The sequence below is a fragment of the Aulonocara sp. 'chitande type north' Nkhata Bay genome, linkage group LG19, assembly GCF_057382095.1.
Source record: "Aulonocara sp. 'chitande type north' Nkhata Bay isolate Kocher_YH1m ecotype deep benthic linkage group LG19, A_spYH_male_GT1.1, whole genome shotgun sequence".
In the NCBI taxonomy this organism is placed as follows: Eukaryota; Metazoa; Chordata; class Actinopteri; order Cichliformes; family Cichlidae; genus Aulonocara; species Aulonocara sp. 'chitande type north' Nkhata Bay.
This window is the reverse complement of record NC_141362.1, coordinates 24,782,282-24,797,375: the sequence shown is the minus strand read 5'-3', so window position 1 is coordinate 24,797,375 and position 15,094 is coordinate 24,782,282. Positions and strand designations below refer to the sequence as shown.

Here is a 15,094-nt window from a genome sequence, read left to right as displayed (position 1 = left end):
TTGGAAATTGCCTCCCTCAGCCACTAGGCTTGTTAGTTATAGAAATTTCTGCTCTACAAGCTACATTTTAAATTGCATAAGAGCAACCTGCATGGTGGAGTTTACTTACAGGTAGCCTGAATTTATGCCTCTCGATATCAATAATGTTCTTGTATCTACTCTAAAGTGTATCTGTATGTAACCCTCTCTCCTCGGTGCATGTTTGATCATTCTATCCTATCTAGTCCTTTTGCAGTCACGAACCACTGGCTCAAATTTCAATGGCTTAGGTCTGACCTTGTAATAGTTGCCAGCTTCTTTTGGGGTTTAGGCTTTAGATCTGATGTATGTTAGACATGCAAATGAAAGACACAAATCTGGAAGCGTCACAGATTTTTACTTGAATGTCTATTTAATTGTGTGTGTGTGTGTGTGTGTGTGTGTGTGTGTGTGTGTGTGTGTGTGTGTGTGTGTGTGTGTGTGTGTGTGTGTGTGTGTGTGTGTGTGTGTGTGTATGAGATATGCATTTTTGCCTTTTGCTACATGATTGTGGTTTTGTAGATGATCTGTGATCTGTAAATGCAGAGGGTTAGAAGTAACTTTGCTGGAGAAGTAAGTTGCGATTTTTAATTATCTGTGCCATTTGTAGGCAGGTAATAAGGGACTAAGAATAAAGGATGTCATTGTTTTTGATGTGCTAGCTCAGGAACTGTTGATGAAGCTGCATACATTATTATCAAAGATGCGAGGCAGCAGTCCACATTTAATTGAAACTGAATGAATAATACATGGCGCTGCCTTTATTTCTTTTCTTTTTTGGGTTTTATTTGAAGGACAGAATGTAGCCTTGGAACCAGGGTGCACAGGCTTGGGAATTTGTTGATTGTTAATTTGGTGAATAACGTTTTACATGTATTCACATTGGGAGAAAAACTTTGATGTAGTTCTAGGTCCTTTGTAATTGGAAATGAAAGAGAAATCATTATAATCATTATATCAGATAGGTGTAGGTAGTAACATTGTAGCCATTGTCAGTGTGGTTATTTGAATGTGTGTTTCTATCTATGAAGCACAGAGAGCTCCTGTGTTGTGCATAGTGACAAAAAGGAGAAAAAACACATGTTTGTGAGCATTTTAAATGTACGTTAGGTAACCTTTTTCAGCAGTTAAATGCTTTTCATTGCCAGTTTCTGAGTGATTGCAACATAAAGAGACTGTCCCTGACTCTCCTAGTTGCCTCAGATTGACTGGGGACTAATGTCTGTGTAAACGATGGGGTTGTGATTTTCCGTGAAAATTCCAGAAATCTGATGTTTACACTTGCTTCTGATCACTTCAGTGCCTCTCGTCTGCTCACAGCGTAAACAGAGAGCTTCAATAGCAAGTGGTAGCTTGGACTCCAATATCAACAAACAAGTTGGCTAATTATTCTAAATTACTTAAGCTGCCAATTTTGTTTTAGCTAAACTTCACCACATTTGTGCAACATAGCAAATTTGCAGCCAAACACTAGCTTGTTAAATGTATCTTGCCTGCTTCACTATGTTATATATACTTCAATATGTATGAATAACATTCCCTTCTATGATGAACAAGCAGTAGGCCATTTCACTGTAACTTAGTTACACAACATGTTTCTGGTGCTGACAGCTGTTTCCTGTCAAAGTAAAATTTGTTGTCATTATACTAATACTCAGCTTATATACTGGTCTCATAATGATGTGCAAAACACATGATGCACAGTAGTATACAACAGTGCAGGACAGGCTTATTTATGTATCATCACTTTTTCGGCTGATGCAAGCAAATGGTGTGCAGGCATGTGTTGTGTGTGTGTGACCAAGAGGCTGCAATTTACTCAATAGTCCCTGGTGTCATTATAAAATATGGTGGTCTGAGGTTATCAAAACCTCCTTTAACATGGAATTCATTAGGGACTGAGTTTCTTCTGGAGCCAGCTATAAGTGGCAGTTTGAGGGACTGCAATATGTACCACTTTAGCACAAGTTTCATTTTTCAGCCCCAGAGGTTGGGCAGCAATGGTTGTTTATTTCAGTAATATAATGTTATTCTGACCAAGCTTTCTCTCTCTCTGTTAAGAACCTGGCAGAGGCAGAGTATTCTGTGGCTCTATACATGTACATGCGTCTGTTGGGCTACCCAGCTGAGCGCATCAGCATCCTCACCACCTACAATGGACAAAAACACCTGATCAGAGATGTCATCAACCAACGCTGTGCTGGAAATCCAGTGTTTGGTCAGCCCCACAAGGTAAGCACCATTTGAAACAAACCAATTAAGAAGCAGCAGTCTTTTATGTGTCATGTTATCAAAGCACAAGCAAGAGGTGATTAAATAAACACACTGGATTATTGGACAGGTTTTGTAGCAAGTACTGGGTTTTGCGAGTATTCAGTCAAACTTATATATAACCTATATATGTGTAGGGCTACGACTAGCGTGTTGGAAACACGTATCACACATGACATGGATAGTTTTTTCACACCTCCGGATGCCAGCTGCAGTTATTGCACCAACCTCTTATCCTCCATTGCACTGGGAAAGATATTCACAGCTCTCCAAGCATCTTGGAGGGATTTCCTTAAGTGTTTGTCACTCATTAACATTAATGTGAAAACTGTATTGTTTGTCTGTTCATTTTAAGAAGAGTTTTATATTTGAACTGGAGTTTATCCGTGTATAACTTAAAATACTATTTGAATTTTAGTGAATCTCAGTTTTTCACGGTGGGTAAAAGACAGAGTGGTAACAGGTAAAGCAAATTAGAGGTGTGCAAGTATTTGCAACATTTGTTTGACTGACTGTGAATACAGGGAGAGTCTGTTCATCCCTGAGGGATACAGTTAGGTTGTTTTTTTTCTAGCCTATATTATTCCCCCGAACTTCTCGTCTCTCCTCTTTTCCTTTCTTTACAATGTGTTAAGTCAGCAACCCGCCGGCACAGTTTCCCATCCACTTTCTGTTTGTACTGCTAAATGCTTTTACTCACTAGCCTCAGGTTATGCTTTCCTCGCGCTTCATTTTTTCCCACTACACACATTGTCTCACCTTTCTTTGGTCTCTGTTCTTTTAGGGTTTTCACACACTTAACAATGTCACAGACTCTTTCGGCATTCCAGTAAGAGTGGAGTGAAAATGGCATATCAACAGTTATATAGAGCATTGTTATGTCAGGTAGCATAGGGTCAGCAGCAGCACGCCTTCAGTAATATTGCGATCGGTTTAGTTTAGTTGTGCATATTCTTTGGTATTTCTTTAACAGCAGGAGTGTTAAAGTGAGGTGGCTCTCAGAGCAATAATCCAGGTCCATCCAATCTCTATTTTAGAAGACATGTATTTTTATTTCCCACAAATGCCCAGAAAATTTAAATAGTATGTAACTTGAATCTTTTTGTTTATCACACAGTATTTTGTAAAGTTTACTGTCTACTCATTACTCATCTGTTCCTGCTGAGTACATAAAAAGTGAATCAAAAATATACATAGGCCGTTTTTGTCCAAAAGCAGGCAGACAGGAAGCAGGTTCTTCCAAGTATGATAGCAATTTGGAGGTTAGAATAGTGGTTTGTTATAGCGTCCACTGTGATTCAGTCTTTACTCATTCCATACTGTTGTGTCTGTATTTTTTGCTGTACAACCCTACCTTGTTGTTTTGTTTTGAAGTACATTCCCTGCACTGACAGCTAGCCAGAGATTTTGCTTAGCCATGTGAAATGTCCTGCAATGTCAAGACATAAAGCATCATTCATTGTGCTCATGGCCTTAGTCAGTATGCATGCCTAGTAATAAAGTGACAGGAGTGACAGGTTGTTAGATTTGCTGAGATGAAAGATGGCCAGAGACAGAGAGGGATGAAATAGAAAGATGGGCTCTTGTGGGAAAAAATGCTGAGCAGCTGAAAGGTCATGGCGCTGAGCACTGTGTCCACAGTGTGTCTGACAGTGTGTCACAAAGGGTAAAATGGCGCAAATGTCAACATCCAGCTTACTTTACTGTTATAACTTTAATTAGAAAGAAAAGCAGAGGAAGGCCAGTTAGCACAACCCATATGGAAAAGAAATAGTAAAAACTTATATGTGATTACTCATGAAAGTGGCCACTTTCATGAGTAAATCATATAAGGCTTACATGATTTACTCATGAAAGTGGCCACTTTCGCATTACTTTCATACATTGTTTAAGTAAGTATCAGAAATATACAAGTTTCATTATATAATTTTTCAAGGGATCTTATATCTGTTTTCACACTTATATGCTTTTCATACAAGTTTCACACAAGACAGATACAAAGTTTATAAGATTTATATATATCTTTTCCATATGGGAAGTCACAGTGCCAGCGTCAAACATGCTTGCTCAAGGTTTTTACCAAATCCCAAACAACAGTGTGCGTAAATACAGCATGTGCGCAAACACTTTTTATTTATTTTCCTGAGTTTTACAGAAAATATCCATTTGGTTCTCTTTTCTTTGATGAAGAAGTGCTGGAAGTCTGACTGTTAGAGTTTGACTATTTCGTTAGTAAGAAGATACATCAACTGGATCAAGAAGAGATGAATGCAGAGTGACAAAGTACCTATTTAAGGTTTCAGTCCTTATTCTGAATGACCCTCTGCAGTTGTCTAACTCTTCGCCTTGACCAAAAACACACAGCTTTCATATACTGAGAGCAACAGTACTAGCCTCTTTGACAACATGAAATGTGTAGAAAAGGTGTCTTAACATTTCCTAGCGTCATATTTTTTGTTGGGGTTTTTTCTTAGACAGGTCTGAAATCCTGAGACACATGTAGACTCGAACACACAAGCAATACAAAGCTGTTAACTCTGGCGTCCCTGCCATTCCTCTTGTGAAAAATTGAATAATCCAGAGGTCTGACTTGTGCACATTCCCAGCAGTAATTACCATAAGTAAGACAGAGTAACAGAAAATAAGATGGGAGAGATCAGTGGTTGATCATCATCTAATAGTGTGCTATTGTCTCCATAAGAAGAAGGCATGTTGGAAGAAAACATTTGGCAGTGCAATAGCTGTTTGTGTATCTCACAGTGTATTCGCTGTGTGTATTTCCTTATGTCCTCGGACATGCATGTGCTACAATGACACGACCTCTGTAATTCTCTCCCTGGAAGATTTCTCATAAATAACTAAACACCATGCAGAATGCTATACCTCGGGGAGAATTTCGACCCGGGCTTTGTTATCACTTTCTGTAGGCTAAGAATAACTCCCTCTCTAAAGAACCACATTTGCTGCAAACCAAGATTCACCGTTTCTCATGTGTCAGTACGTGCATGCATACCATGGATGTGTAATTTGAGCATACGGCCAACGATATCTCCTGCTATTGTAAAAGCAACATATTGTTGCCTCTGGCCTTGCACCTGTTCTACATAGCAACAGGGAGACGTAAATAAATACCTCATTAGTCCCATCGCTTTCGATTTTACACATGTTACGTCCCCCCCACCATGGCGGAGGCAAAGGTAGGAAGGAGACAGCAACACTGGACAACCACAATCAATGAAGGAGGAAGACCACAGAACAGTTAAGTATCAGGCAGGATTTATTGGGTGCTTGCCTGGATAGTCAAATTTAACAACAGTAAAGAGGTGGGGGAGGAGGACTGGGCGGTTGATCCAAATCAAAGAAAGTAATAAAACAAAAAGAGGTCAGTAGCTTCCAGGGCCTAGCCTAACTGAAAGAAAAATGCAAAACAAAAGGCCTACCTAGCTACTCGATAAAAGTCAGTGAAAACATACAAGGGTGGCATCAACCGCATAACCTAGTGTGACTAACAGAGTAAAATCTACAACCAGTGTATAGGGTACCCCGGCTTACCTGTCCAGCCTCCCACCACACACAACCTAAAGATGCCTGTTCGCAAATGTTTGTCAAAGCAGAAGCCAGCAGCCACCAGCTGGCCAGGGAGCGGCTCCTTGTAGTGTTCCTTGGAGTGTGATTGGCCAACTGAGCCCAGTCCAGCCAATAGACACCTGCCAATCAACTTCGAACTGGCCAATCAGAGGAGGCCTGACGCCTGAAAGATGAATAGAACACAAAACAGAGTACAAAAGCAAAGCCACACCCCTTGGCACGTAACACTCTCACCCTTCAAAAACCAAACTTAGGGTTTGGTGACCTCTCTAAACAGCACGGGAGAGTGCGTCTGCTACAATGTTTTCTGAACCTTTTTTGTGATGGATTTTGAGGGTATAATTCTGAATAATCAGTGACCAACGCATAAGCCGCTGGTTGTGATTATACATCTTGGAGAGGAAAACTAAAGGGTTGTGATCTGTGAATACTTGGACTGACCTCTGACCTGACTCTGTATAGACTTAACACACACACACACAGTCTCCCCACATTCCCTTCCTCTTATCCAAAAGGAGTTTTGGAGAGGTTCACTGAGGGTTGCATTTAATAATAGGTGGTAACCACAACCACAGGATGATTTATTTAGCATGGCTAGTTACTGAATGCTGTAGTTCTGGGCCTGTATGGCTCCTCAATGGAAGCTGATGTCCTATTGATCCATTTTAAAAAGCGAAACTATAAACGACAGGCCAACTTCTTTCTGCCTGGCTATGAGTTTTTTTTTAGCATGTGTCGTATGTAACTATACAGAAGCATTTTTGTGCAGTACTTTAAAAAAAGGACTTAGTAACTTGGCTTTTAAACTCAATTTTTATTTGGTTCTGTTACCATTTGCAAGATAGGGGACACTCCAGCTCTGATGTGTTTTTCCTTGATCATTCTAATACTGTGCTATCAGATTTAAATCGGTTATTGATTTAACAATTATTTATATAGATGGATGGATGGATGGATGGATGGATGGATATATACACAATGGGGATGGAAGGAATTATTTCTACCCAAGGCATAATCACTCAATTATTAGTAGTTGATTAAAATAATTTAGCTCTGTTATTATAATTCTACTTAATATTTTTCCGGAATAATCTTTAAACATTGCAGCTTTTTTCCAGAGCAGCATACTTTAACCAAGCATTAACCAGTAACATCTCCATGTAACTTCTAACCAAAAACAACAGGAGCACCCAGCTATCACACTATTTGCATTGACATCAACTTTTCAGTCTATAGTTACACACATGCTGTTTACACAGTGTAGACACTGTGTAATGTGATTTTGGACTCAGATTTACATCCCTAAGATATTTCTAGTCCAACTCGGAAACACCACTAAAAATAGACACCGAGTGAAGGCTATATGATCATGAAAGAGCTTATGAAGTTGGAGCATATTCCATGTATACACTCTCCAACACTGTCAAGGCTGTGCACACTCAGTGTAGGTAGTACAGTATGAAAGTTTTCACATTCTTGCATCTCATCAAGACCAGTCCTTGTATCGAGTTTGAAGTGCACATGCTTTATGATAGCGTTATTACATAAAGTAACATGACTGACAAAGTCAAAACACAGCACAGTTCTTTATGTAGTTGAATAAGTACACTTCTCAGCAAGACAGGATTACTGGGGTATAAAAGCAAATTGGCTGACACGGGTTCCCTTTTGCTTAGAAAAAAAAAATTCCACAGAGAAAGCCACTTCTACATTTTCTGTCTCCTTGAAATAATCTCTGATGCAGTCAAGTAGTCCCCCCTCCCCCTCCCAAGTGGCCCTGATTCCCAGGAGACCAGGTAAGAGGCTGCTGGTGGCAAATGCCCTTTAAGCCGTATTAACCCTGCTGGCTGCCCGTGTGGCCCACAGCGATAACGGCAGCAACAAGAAAGTACCTTGCCATCTCTTAACGTTCACCCTCAAAAAAGAAAGAAAAGGCAAAGAAAAAGAATTTAAGACGGAAAGCAGTCTCGCTCATGTTTTTAAACATTTCAGCTAAATCCCTCCACCTACCTAAAATGCAAACACTCATTTACTTTGCAAAGCGTATCCGCTGCCGGAGCTTAGTTAGCATATCTTTGATATTTATGTGCATTTGTGTGTCGTGTTGTTGAATAATAAATATGTTTGTGTCTGTACAGATTACGACAGTGGACAGGTTCCAGGGTCAGCAGAACAACTACATCATCCTCTCCCTGGTCCGCACCAAAGCTGTGGGACACCTGAGGTAATTACTTCTTTGCATGCCAAGCAGGAAAAAAAGTATCTGATCCAAAATAGCCTTCAGCTCTCAGCAGCTATTCTGCTTTAAAATACTTGTGTAATATGAAATACACCTAAGATAAACATCCTCCAGGGAAATAACACTGCAGAAAAGCTGGCACTTAATTCTCGTGAGACAGCTGCTCTCAGGAGGCTTTCTCTTTTTGTCATGTGTAACTACTGAATAAAGTTTGCTGAGGGAAATAACAGTGTTGCAGTTTTGAGGTAAGTATGAGCTTAATTATGATGCAGGGAGGATAAAGGTGCTTAAGGACACATCTATGGAGCTGACTGTAGTTTTTGTTCCAATTAAGAGAAATAATTGTGCTCTGATGATTAGGTTGACAATAACTAACAAAGAGCTCAGTTCTGAAGGCAAACTGTAAAGCAGTCAGTATGATGGATAATCACTGCTCTGCGACACGCCTCTTCATGGCGTCTTCTTTCATTGGCAGCTTTGTTTTGTTTTCTCTCTGCTTTCTGTTCATTTGGCTATGGCCTCTTTGCCCCATGTCACTGAATTAATTTGTAGTCAAATGATCTTTCACTTCTCTGCTGCTGTGAGATTCCAACAACCAAGGGTTTTATACCAGGCATATGATCCACAGCACTTCTACTTGACATGCCGGCCGCTGGCTGTGATGAACAGTAGCTGCTGTTGCAGTTGCACTGCTCACAGCTTTATCAGAGAATTGGACAGTCTGCAAATTGGAACCCGAGTGCAAATTATAAGCCATTCCCTTTGTAGCTCTGTGCACCCCACCCATCACCGTGGCCATTTAGCTAGCACAGAAAACACTTAAAAACTCTATTTTGTTCTTTCTTCATCTCACAGATGGAGCGATTAATTGATGTAGCTGAAAATGAGAAACTGCAGCTGACTACAGAGAAGGGTGCTTTATCTTGCTGGCAGTGCCTGCTCTCCTCTCTGTATCATTCATTTGATCTTGTCTTTGACTCGATATTACATCCCACCTTTTACACATTCTCAGTGTAGCAGTTTTTCAGTGCAGGGAGCGTACAATAGTTCTAGAGCTTCTATTCTCCTTGAATAAGACTTTTGGTAACACTGAGCTTCAAGGCCCTGAAAACCAAGCTGTCAGTCACTGATAATGTTTGTGGTTATTTCATATAAGAATGTTTGAATCAACCTTTTTGTGATTATTCTGTCGGGCTGCATCAAATTTCAGATTTGCTTTTTTAATTGTTAATATGTATTGTTAACTGTGAGGGATGTGAATAAGAAATCAACCACCATGAGTCAGTCAGAATAAACCATTAATGTAAAATATAACAGAAAATGTCTAGTTATGTCTGTTGCTATAGTTTTTCATAATGGTCATTCATATGTTGGCTTCCCTGACAGCTTGTGAATGGTCAGCTAAGTGGTTGAGAGAGCAGTGCTTCATAGGAGCTCCTAGTGCTGTTCATTGTGTTTTTCTTATAATGGGATCACTGCGGTGTACCACTGGCTTTTACCTCACAATCCTCCTCCCCCTCTCTCCCCTGCCCCTCTCCTCATGGCAATCCGCAGCCGTGACAACCACAGGGGATGCAGCTGACCATATGATGAGCTGACCCTCGCTTTGACAGGGGAAGCATTCCCGTGATACACACGGGCACGCTCACATGCAGGAGCACACACTTTGACAGGGCAGCACAAATTCAGAGATGCTCTGACATGCACGAACACACATGTCATGTCACAGCACAGTCCAGGTGGGCGTCTCTCCGTAGTGCCATGTCCACAGGCTATCGTGCTTCATGATTGGTTCATCTGCTCCACATGTCTGTGCTCATTGGTCTAGGCAGCGGTAGTTTGTCTCTGTGGAAATGTTTCATTTTGTACTGTGCCCCCATTTTTGCCTGAAATGTGCAGTAATTTTCACATTAATCTATAGGCTGCTCACGTTTACTCACTCGTACCCTGCACAATGGCTCCCATAAGCCTTTTTGTCATATTCACAGAACTCATCATGCATATTGCAAAGATTAATCCTCTTAATCTCATGAAGTGCTCAGGTGGACTCCACATTTCATATTTTTGGCTATACTTAAGAGTAGGCTATATAGAAAAACATGGCTGTGTGTCTTATTCATCAGCATCAAAATAAAGACTTTTGCCAGAGCTGTTTGAGTAAAAACAGCTTCTTCCTCAAATGCTTTCACCAATGTTTAATCTCACACCACAGACTTACAGGTCAGTTAAATAGTTACATGTTTTTTTTTTATAAGCAAATTTAACTGTGCAGATAACTGAGACAATATAAGGATTCAATAGGTTCAAAGGGAAACCCCTTGTAAATGACTCATTCTGTGGTGTTTACAGTTGTCCAAATCTTCTCCCTCTCCTCATGTATGTGTGTTTTGTATAGAATGCTAATGTATAGTATAGTGGGATGTGTACTACGAGCAGTGTTTTTGCAGGGGAGCAAAGAGACAAGTATTTTGGCTAGTACAGCAAGCCAGAGAAAGCTCAGAGAAACGACTGCCTTTGTCCTTAATCTCTTAATACTACTTGATGGCATAAAAAAGTAACCTATTCCACCTACCCTTTCCCGTGCTCTCCTACCTCTCTGACTCCTTGCCTGCAGTGCTTATCCATGCCCTTTGTCTTCCATTTCTGTATTTCTCTCTTATCCTCAGTATTTTTCCCACTTAAGTAGTGCCGCTTATCCTTCACTAAACCTCTTTCCTCGTACACTACGGTGCCTTTTCTTCTCTTCCCCTTCAACCATTACTCGGTTCTTTCACTGTGATCTCTTCACTTCAGTTTTTGTTTTTTGCCCCTACGCAGGATCTCTTCTCCTCTTTACAGTTTCACACATTTTACCACCACCTCAAGTCAATCCTTTTTTCTGTCTCTCCACAGGGATGTGAGGCGTCTGGTGGTAGCCATGTCAAGAGCCAGACTGGGCCTGTACATCTTTGCCCGAGTGTCACTGTTTCAGAACTGCTTCGAATTGACTCCTGCCTTCAACCAGCTCACTGCCAGACCACTGCAGCTACACATTAGACCACACGAGTACTACAACCAGGAACAGCCTGTAAGCAGTCATACCCATGCTCATGCTGATCTCATAAAACCTACCATATTAGATCTGCCCCATTATGAGATATTCAAGTGGGAGATATGCTGATAAGAACTGAGCTTCTTTCCCACGGTTCAGGCCAGTGCCTATTTCCATAAAATTCGTGCCGTCTTCACCATCCCACCACGTCATTGCCGCTACAGCCCACTGGCTCGGTCTAATTCCCCCCTTTTTATATTCAGAGTGGAATCTTTATTCCACTCAGAATATTGGTCCTCACTGGTCCCACTTCTTACTGCAGCTTTACCCAGTCTGGTAAGAGCATTCTGCAGACCAGCTGCAAAGATGAGAAACACAGTTATGGCTATAATTAACCTCAAAGGTCAGAAGACAAAACCACCGACTGACCAGCATGAAACGACCATTGTCTGGTCACAGTGTCTCACTGACAGGCGTGTTTGGCAACAGTGATGTCTAAAATACCCAATAGCCTCTCTGACACTAGAGTGTTCATCCCCATGGGGGACAGTTCTTTCGGGCACACACATGTGGCCCCTGCTTAGCCCATCTATCTAGAGTCAGTAAACCCCCGCTGCTTACACGCACATGTAGATTAAAAGTCAGACTTTGTCAAGCAACACTCAACTGGAAGTGTCACGGGCTATTTAACGGGGCTAACTCAGAAGCTGCTATAAAAAAACAAAGCTGCCTAAAGCTTCATATGGAAACATACATATTCGATCTATAATCATATGCAGTTATCATATTCTCTCCCCCAGTGTTTTTAATGAAGGTTTTACTGCAGTGAAAGCACACAAAGTTAAACTGTGGAGTAGTATACTTTGACATGATGCCCCCAGGGCCTCTGTGGGCATCTCCCCTGTATTTAAGAGGCATCCGCCAAGCAGATTGAATATTCTGCTTGCCTCAGTCTTCAGTTTAGCCTGCAAGACTCTGTCTGCATACTAATATTATCAAATTAAAAACTCTGCATCCCCGACTTCTTTGGTAATACATGAGCAGTGATCACTGGAGAGGGAAATTTGTTTGAAATAACCAGCGGGTAGCAGTGGGCTGCTGAATTGTAATTTCCCTGCACATTTTACCTCGGATCAATACTTAACCAAGTCCGTGTGCCTGAAAGAGTGATCCCTAGCAAGACCGATAAAAGTTCTTCATTATAATTCCTCTCTGATCGCATCCTGGGCTGAAATCAAACTTCTTTTGTTTCTACCTTTCAGCGAGATACTTCTGGACAGCCTGACCAAATTGTGAAGAACATGCCGGAAATGGCCAACCTGGTGTATAATATGTACATGCACATGATCCAGACCTCCCAGCAGTACAGACAGGTAAAGACCACAAAGTGGACTGTGTGAAAGGAGCCATATAAATCAACCAGCAGCACACCTACTATGTTTATGATACTGCGATATCATAAAAGTTTCTTCTGTGATACACCTGAGGCAGTTTAAAAACTGGCAACCATCCCGCGTTGACACGCTTACAGATGTCATCAACTTTCCTGGCAGCTGTCAGCGCCTGTCCCCAGCTGCCATTTTTGTATTTTTAATCTTTAACTTTTAATGGAGTACAGTAAATAGGTCAGATGTAAGAAATGTAGAGAAGGAACGGGCTACACAGAACAATGTAGTTTTTCAACATACATTTATCATCATTTATAGAGAAATAATAGTAGATACTAAAAACATGTGTACTTAAAAGGAAGAGACATTTTATTATAAAGCTATCTCTATTAAAATACCCTCAACAAAGAATATGTTCCTGTAGATACACCTATATGTCAAACACTTATTTGCCACGCTGTTACGAACACCTAAATCCAACTAATGCATTTTGAGTGCTGCAGTAAATCCATGAAGATAGTGATGTTTATTTTTTCCTTCATATGCGTAGGCGTGTGTAATGTAATAGACGTTTTAGAGGCTGCTGTTCATAGTGGTGTTCAGTGGCATTGTGGTAGACTGACAGGCTCTGCAAAAAGGACTTAAAGAAAATTGCAAAGGATGGACTCCTTGCAGGGTTTTTGTATAAGATTACATCAGTTTTGGCCGTGTGCTCTTTATAATCAGTTAGCTGAGTATATTTGACAATATAATGCCAAAAAAAGTGGAAATATTTTCCTTTGTGTTTTGAACATTTCCCTTTTCTTTTGGCTTCTCAGCAGCAACAGCAAGAACTGGCTCTGCCTCCAAAACAGACCCAAAAAGATGCTGGCGCTTTGTCGACCACTGCTACATCTAAGGAGCCACAGGAGGAAACCCCCATGGAGCAGGAAAACCCAGAAGGAACGGCGAGCACAGAGCCAAACTCGGAGGACGCCGGCGAGAAGGAAGGAAACAAGGATACTGACGGCCATGCTAAGATGCCAGAGCATCCTGGTAGAGACAGCGACAGCGATGGAGAGAGCGCAGATGAGCAAGAACAGTAGAACATCCTGACATGGGACTACCGTAGAGGGAACAAGTGGATCCCCTGAAGAGAAATGTAGTGCTTAGTCACCTATTTTAAATCTGTTTTCTACTGAGAGAAGATCATTGTGATGTTTTGTTATTTTTTTCTAAAACATTTGATTTTTGTTACTATCAGTACTTTATTAAAAAAAATCTATTCAGACTGTGGCATCATCATTATACTAATACCATTCTATGGGTGTCCCACACACAACCAACACATACAGCTCTGTGCTAAAGTATTAATCCCCTCCTCATTTCCCCGCAAACATTTATATAAATACAGTATATAAGGCAAAAAAAGAGTTTGTACAATTCTAATAAGATTGAAAGTCAATATTTGGTATGACCACCTCTATTCTTTAAACAGCTTGAACTCACTTGCAATTTTTTTAAGTAGTCTCCAGGCTTCTTGAAGGACATTCAAAGCTCTTTGGATGTTGGCTGCCTTTTGTTCCATATCTGTCAAGATGATCCCACACTGATTTAATAATGTTTAAAGTCCTGGCTCTCGGGGAGGGGTCAGTCCAAGACTGATAGAAAAACACACAGAGAAACACTATCTTAGTGCACTGGCAGTGTATTTGGGATCATTATCATGCTGAAAAAATATGATATTTCCAATCACATACTTTCCAGATGGCATTTCATTGTGGATTAGAATCTGATGGTACTTTCCTTTGTTCAGAATTTCATCAATTTTGACAAAATGTCCAACACCACTGGCTGAAATGCAACTCCAAACCTTGAGAAGTCTCCACTGTGTTCTACAAAGGATGATCTGATATCCTCGTGTTGGTGTTGTTCCCAGACCATCATGAAAATGTTGTTCCAGGTTCAACATTGCAAGTGACCAATCACATTGTTGTGACGTTATTCCTTTGCGCGCCAAGCCATTCGTGCATTTATGAAATTCCAATGTTGCAAGGACAATATCAATTCTGCTTACTGTTTATGAAAGGGTTACGATTAGGGTCAGGGTCCGTTGATCGGTGGACAGAGGCGGTTTCACGCAGCTTAAGTACAGTTTTTTGTTTTACGCCGGTTTTTCCCGAAGTCGCAAAAGTATGACGTCACAACATTCTGATTGGTCACTTGCAACGTTGATCCTGGAACAACACCAACACGACGATATCAGATCAACCTTCTACAAATGTCTGCAAACACTCACTGTTGTTCCCTTCCCTGATCTCCTCTACGTACTTAAAAGGATTTAAACCAAACATTTCACATGTTTGGAGTCATTGCTCCAAAAGACCTGTTGTCACTGAGTTTCAGTCCATTTCTGGTGTAATTTGACATACCTTAGGTTTTCCCCATTATTTCTCTTCTTTTAAAAGATGGTTTCTTTGACTGATAGAATCTCTGTCATGATACTTTTATATATTCATCTACTTCATTCTGCATAAAGTACAGCTCAGATTTCATTGGCTGAGCCTGTATCAGCAACAG

At 40.8% G+C, this 15,094-nt stretch overlaps 1 protein-coding gene across 2 annotated transcripts in view; it reads left to right on the top strand.

Annotated features, from left to right (window-relative positions):
- Window positions 1–13,818, top strand: part of aqr (aquarius intron-binding spliceosomal factor) — a 49,606-nt gene extending 35,788 nt beyond the window's left edge. The window contains exons 32-36 of one of the 2 annotated variants that reach the window (XM_086274725.1): window positions 2,080–2,250; window positions 8,016–8,101; window positions 11,009–11,183; window positions 12,410–12,520; window positions 13,357–13,818. In XM_086274725.1, coding sequence (XP_086130851.1) covers window positions 2,080–2,250; window positions 8,016–8,101; window positions 11,009–11,183; window positions 12,410–12,520; window positions 13,357–13,620 — 807 coding nt within the window. In that variant the 3' untranslated portion in view covers window positions 13,621–13,818. Of the gene's footprint in view, window positions 1–2,079; window positions 2,251–8,015; window positions 8,102–11,008; window positions 11,184–12,409; window positions 12,521–13,353 lie in introns of both variants that reach the window. The other variant, XM_086274724.1, reaches the window with a different exon arrangement.
- The last annotated feature ends 1,276 nt before the right edge of the window (window positions 13,819–15,094 follow it).